Source organism: Neltuma alba, unplaced genomic scaffold, assembly GCF_004799145.2.
Source record: "Neltuma alba isolate B1F8T4 unplaced genomic scaffold, ASM479914v2 tig00012201_pilon, whole genome shotgun sequence".
NCBI classification, from domain to species: Eukaryota; Viridiplantae; Streptophyta; class Magnoliopsida; order Fabales; family Fabaceae; genus Neltuma; species Neltuma alba.
Window position 1 is genome coordinate 7,252 of NW_021636740.1, and position 6,590 is coordinate 13,841.

Sequence of the window (6,590 nt, forward strand, 5' to 3'; positions counted from 1 at the left end):
TTAATATAAGATCCTATTTATTTTTATTTTATTTTAAATATAAGATCCCAATCTACTTTATCTTTCATATTTATATATTTTTTTCAAAGTAACCCTTCTAATAATGATAGTTTTAGTCAATACACTTGACTAATAAGAATATTTTAGAAAAGACAATACTTATTTAGACAAATAACTAACTCAACTTACTTTTTTAATCTCTTCAAATTAGTCAACTGGCTCTTATAATTAAGATCAGATGTAGTAGCTTCTACATTAATCCATCCGTACATTGTGCGGGTCAAGTTTCGGTCAAACCCAATATTTTACTTAAAATTGGTTTATGATATTAGAACACTTTAATTAATTTGTTGTAAGATTTTGGTTTACTGACTCCGTGATACTATCTATTCATGATAAAAATAAGGAAATAACAAAAAAAATATTTATTGAAGTTTAAAATGATAAATAGATAGTGTTCACTATTTTTATAAAACATTGGCTATTTTATTGTTATAAAGATTTTTACATGTACGTTAAAATTACTTATTTGTACTATATACGGGGAATAATTAGGCGGTTATAAAAATATAAGTAAACGCAAATATAAAAAATTTTGCAGACTTTTTTTTTAAATTTCTTTTATTAGAAACTGTTATATTCAAGATATTATCAAGTATTAAATATGAATATTTGTTTAATAAGAATTCAAACCTTAGTTATTAATCCTTTCCGTTAAAACCAACGTCGTTGGTAAATTTGCGGGCCTTTAATATGCTCTTAAGTGCTCTTAAGGTATCATAAGCTGTGAATCTTTTATTTTAATCTGATAAGTGTGGCTTCACGCTCGAATAAATAATACACACAAGATTTTCACAATGACCTCGCTTCTCACCCAGGTAAAGTTCTCCGTGTTTATTTGATTCTGTTCCTTTCTTTTTTCGCCTTTCAATTTGGAAAATTCATCTTTTGCCAACTGGACAATTCTTTTTTCTTTTTTTAATAACAAATTCTTTAATTTTAATTCTATATGGAACAATCCAAATTAAAACCGCCCACACAAATGGCTCGATGAGGCCAATTGGCATTTGCAACGCAAGACCAGTGGTCACAGATCATAGAAAAATTAAATCCGGTCCATGAAGTTGACTTTTATTGAGGCCAGCTATACCCTTTTTCTTTTTTCTCCTCTTCCTATTAAATTTAACCTAGATTATATACAATTTTCCTGTATTTTGAACCATACACTTTATTAACTATTAGAATTGCGGGTGATACAAAATTATGTTAAAAGGATATTATGTTTACGATTGGAGGGAGCATACTATTTTGAATGTGATACACAATTATAGATAACATTTTAATTCAAGAAAGTTAAAATTATGAAATATTTAATTTTCTCGACCTATGATAAAGTTAAAGCCCCCGGCTGCATCTGATCTGTTGGCCTAAAAACCAGTTCAGCGGTTATATTCTACTCCTCCGCTCTTTAATATAAGACCCATTTAACTAGTTTGATTAAATTAAGGAAGTTAGGTAAATTAGTTAATTATAAGAAATGTAACATGTTTTTCCTAAAATACCATAATCATCTTTCTTAATACCCCCTCTTTCTCTTCTACTTGATTATGGTTAAGGGAGTATCCATAGGGGTAATTTAAGAAAATTGATAAATATGAGAAATGAGTCTTATATTTAGGATCAAAACTAACCCAATAATTAGGTCCTATATTAAGGATCGGAGGAGTATCTATTATCAACAATAATGAAAAAAGGAATAAAAGATAAAACTATCAAAAACGTTGCCGAAGCAAGAACTAAAAATAGATATATTTGTATAGTGGGAAGAAAAGTTGTTGCCTTTTTCGTTTTGTCTATGTCTATGCCGTAAATTCGATAAAATCCTAACCTAACAAGAAAGTTTTAAAAAACCGAATCGGCCGAGTTTTGCAATTTAATAATTAATAATTAATTAATGAATTCTTATCTCACGGGCATGTACACCCATCAACACGCCTTATTACGTCTAGCCTACTCACCTACGTTACGTACAGTTTCCTTGTCTCTGTAGACTTTAGAGCGAAAGCAAATGCATTGTTTGGTTACAGGCCATCGATCCTTCATAAAACATCCTTCGAATGCGGGCCCCACACGTCATTCACGCACGATTTTCTCTCCGTCCACCCAACATAATCAAACAGTTCACAGTTTTATAGTAGTACCTTACTACTCTCTTCTCTCTGCTTCCTCTATTTCCGATTTTCCGCCGCCTGATCTTCTAATTTTATTCGCTTCCCAAGACGAAAGTCGGTGCTTTTTCACTCTTTTCCGTCCCAAGATTCTGATTTTTTTTTTTGGTGGGTTTCTCATCGGATGGAATGTTGTGATTAGCGTGCGCCGTCCTTCGTCCCCATAAAATTACCCTGTTTTCTTCGCGTCCCACCACAGCTCAATTCTGTTTCTCTTCTTTTTTGTTTCCTTGCAATTTCCGGGTTGGTTTTAACGGGAGGATGAGTGGACAGAAACATAAATATTGGATAAACTGTTCAAGAATACCGTGTAAGTCTGTTTTCCTCGCGTCTCTCCAGCAGGCCGGCTCTGTTTCTCTGTTTTCTCGAACTTTCTGGGTTGATATCCTCTGAAAAGGAAAAAGAATGGTGAAACCTCACTTGAGTTTCGGGCTTTCTTTTCTATGTCGTATCCTTTTGATTCTTTCCATGGTCTTGTTGGCCAAGTCTCAGGACGCAACGGTTATGACCATTCTCAAGAACTCGATCAAGGGGTCGAGTTCACTCCAATGGTCCGACCCGGATGTCTGCAAATGGTCTCACGTTCAATGCAATTCTGGGAAACGGGTCACGGCAATTCAGATTGGGAACTTGAACCTGCAAGGGTCATTGCCAAAAGAACTCTCCCAGCTCACAGAATTACAGCGTTTCGAGTGCCAATCAAACAGTCTTTCAGGGGCATTTCCGTCATTAGCCAGTTCCCTGCAACACCTTTACATTTCAGACAACGGCTTCACCTCTATGCCTTCAGATTTCTTCAAGGGCATGTCGACGTTACAAGAAGTAAGAATCGACAATAACCCTTTTCCTCCGTGGCAAATTCCAGACATACTCAAGGAGTGCGTAGCATTACAAACATTATCGGCGCAAAATGTTTCTTTTTTCGGAGAAATTCCAGATTTTTTCGGCAAAGATGGTCCATTCCCAGGTTTGACTAAATTGTCCCTGTGTTTCAATCAACTCGTAGGTGGGTTACCTTCGAGCTTCTCAGGTAGTTCGATAGAGCTACTGTGGGTGAATGGACAAAAGAGTACTTCTAAACTTAATGGCACGCTTGCGGTGTTACAGAACATGACTTCATTGAAGCAGATTTGGGTTCATGGTAATTCCTTCACTGGTCCTATCCCAGACCTGTCGCACCATGATCAATTGTGGGATGTGAGTTTGAGGGATAACCAGTTAACTGGTGTTGTTCCGTCGTCTCTTATGTCTCTTCCTAGCTTGCAAGTCGTGAATTTAACTAATAATTATCTTCAAGGACCGATGCCTGCGTTTAAATCAGGAGTACGTGCCGATATGCAGGGAATAAATCAGTTTTGCACGACCAAGCCTGGTCAGCCATGTAGTTCTTTGGTGAATGCTTTATTATCTGTGGTTGAACCGTTGGGTTATCCCTTGAAGTTTGCTCAAAATTGGAAGGGCAATGATCCTTGTGCTGGTAACTGGATAGGGATCGTTTGCGCAGGTAGAAATATTACGGTTGTGAATTTTCAGAGCATGGGCCTTTCTGGGACTATTTCTCCTAATTTTTCCAGCCTCACATCTGTAAAAAGGTTGCTTCTTGCTAACAATAATCTCACTGGCACTATACCTCGGGAGCTTACAAGCATGCCTCTTTTGCAAGAGCTGGATATCTCGAATAATCATATATATGGTCAGGTGCCAAAATTTCGGGAAGATGTGATTCTTAAATCAGGTGGGAATCCGGATATTGGAAAGGATAGGCCCACTCCTGCGGGACCCGACTCGGATAATACTGCAGGTACTGGTAAGAAACATCATTCAACAGTCATTATTATCATTGTTGTGGTGGGGCTTGTTGTTTTACTTGGTGTGGTAGTTGGGGGGCTCGTTTGGTTCAATAGAAAAAGGAAGCGTTCAAGCAAAACACAAGGCCAGAATGGCGTAGTGATACATCCTCGGCATTCTGGAGACAGAAATCACTTGAAAATCAGTGTTGTTGTGCTGGAACCGGCGCTAATGGAGGAGGAACTGATGGACGGATTACCAGTACTAGTAATGCAGCTGGTGATATTCATGCCGTGGAAGCTGGTGGTATGGTAATTTCAATTCAAGTTTTAAGAGAAGCTACCAACAACTTCAGTAGAGAGAACATACTGGGGAAGGGCGGTTTTGGCACCGTGTACAAAGGAGAATTGCATGATGGGACAAAGATTGCGGTGAAAAGAATGGAATCTGGAATTGAGGGTGAGAAGGGGCTGAGTGAATTCAAAGCTGAAATCACTGTACTCACTAAGTTCGTCATAAGCATTTGGTTGCTCTCATGGGGTATTGCTTGGATGGAAATGAGAGGCTTCTTGTGTATGAGTACATGCCTCAAGGAACCCTGAGCAGGCATTTGTTCAACTGGAAAGATGAAGGGTTAAAGCCACTGGAATGGACAAGAAGACTTATCATTGCCTTGGATGTTGCTAGAGGAGTTGAATATCTTCATGGTTTGGCCCAACAAACTTTCATTCACAGGGATCTTAAACCATCAAACATCCTGCTTGGTGATGATATGCGAGCTAAAGTGTCTGATTTTGGATTGGTTCGTCTTGCTCCAGAAGGAAAAGCCTCATTTGAGACCAGACTTGCTGGAACTTTTGGCTATTTGGCACCAGAATATGCAGGTATGTTGCAGACTCCTTAGTATAAATAATGATTCTATATGAACAAAAATTGGTTGCAAATCTACGGCAACTGTAACATGTTTCTCAACCCCCCGGGGGGGAAGGGAAACACCTGCATTGGGAAAGCAGAAGAGACCAATCATATGTTAGAAATTTTCACGGGGCTCAAAAAATAATTTTATTTCTTGCGTTGATTCTATGGTTTCTTAGCCTCATTGCTTTATAATCTTGCTCCTGCATTGATGGTGGAGATGTGGGTCTTCGTTCACTGAAAAAGCTATCTTAAGACCATCCATTGCTCTTGAAAAACGTGTCACATGATTTCATATTGTTGTCTTGTCTATGCCTTGCTATAGTTCAATTGGCTGAGAAACTGAAATGTGATTTTTCTTTTCATAAATGATTGGGTCAGTAACTGGACGAGTGACGACGAAGGTTGATGTATATAGTTTCGGAGTGATTCTTATGGAGATGATAACTGGTCGGAAAGCACTCGATGACAGCCAATCTGAGGAGAATGTCCACCTTGTGACATGGTTTCGAAGAATGACGCTGGCGAAGGACACATTCCGAAAGGCCATTGATCCAGAAATAGATGTGAATGAAAAACTCTACCCAGTATCAACACTGTTGCGGAGCTGGCCGGCCATTGCTGCGCAAGGGAGCCCCACCAGAGGCCGGACATGGGCCATGCCGTGAACATGCTGGCGCCTCTCGTGGAGGTCTGGAAGCCTGCAGAATCAAGTTCTGATGACATTGGTGGGATTGACCTTGACATGGACCTACCACAAGCTCTTAAAAAATGGCAGGCGTTTGAAGGAATGAGCTCCACCGCCATGCCCATGGATGCTACTTCTTCATCCGTGGTTTCCAGTGCAGATAGTACTCAGTCTAGCATACCCCCAAGGCCATTTGGACTTGGAGCTTCTTTCACTTCCTCAGATGGAAGATGAAGTTGGATAGGCATTTCATGGCGGGTGTATTACTCTTCAACCCAAAACTAGCCTCAAGCCTATATTAGTTTTATGTTTTCTAGGAGCAACAAAAAATATACTTTCTGCTACAGGTTTTGGCATGCAAGCAATTTAGAGATGATGTAAAAAGATTTTATCTTTAGTGGTTTTCATATGGGTTTGAATCAGCTGATGGGTTTTGCCTTGTTGCAAGGAATTTTAAATTTTTCACAGGTTTGATTTTGCTTTTGAATGCAAAAGAAAAGGGAAAAAAATCTTAAATGGTGTTCGAAATATATCTCTTTTTTTATGATCAAAATCATTTAAATATACGTTGGCAAAAAAAAAAAAGAAATAGTTAGGTGCAACTTTAACTATAATCTTATTTCTCAGTTGGAATTTTGTCCCTAATATTTTTAGTAGTACAATTTGTCTCTAATTTTTGGGTGTGATTTTGAACATGAGAAGTAAAATTACACTAAAAAAAAAATTAAGGGTCAAAATTGTACTAGAAAAAAGATCAAGGTCAAAATTAAACCTTAAAAAAAAGATCAGAGATAAAATTATATCTAAAAAGTAAGATTAAGAACAAAACTATACCACTAAAAGATTAGAAATAAAATTACATCTGAAAAATAATAGAGTTGCGTCTTAACAAAAAAATCATTTAAATCCAACGGAAGCCAGGAATACAGTCCCCACGGGGACAGAGAGTGTGTTCTCGAGCGCCGAATGTG

At 38.0% G+C, this 6,590-nt stretch overlaps 1 protein-coding gene across 1 annotated transcript; it reads left to right on the plus strand.

Annotated features, from left to right (window-relative positions):
- The first annotated feature begins 2,557 nt into the window (after positions 1–2,557).
- On the plus strand, positions 2,558–6,041 carry LOC114724898 (receptor protein kinase TMK1-like). Its single transcript, XM_028911355.1, is given in 5 exon segments — positions 2,558–4,226; positions 4,229–4,523; positions 4,526–4,900; positions 5,313–5,504; positions 5,507–6,041. Coding segments are annotated over 5 exon segments (2,802 nt in total). The 5' UTR covers positions 2,558–2,633; the 3' UTR covers positions 5,854–6,041.
- Positions 6,042–6,590: the final 549 nt, after the last annotated feature.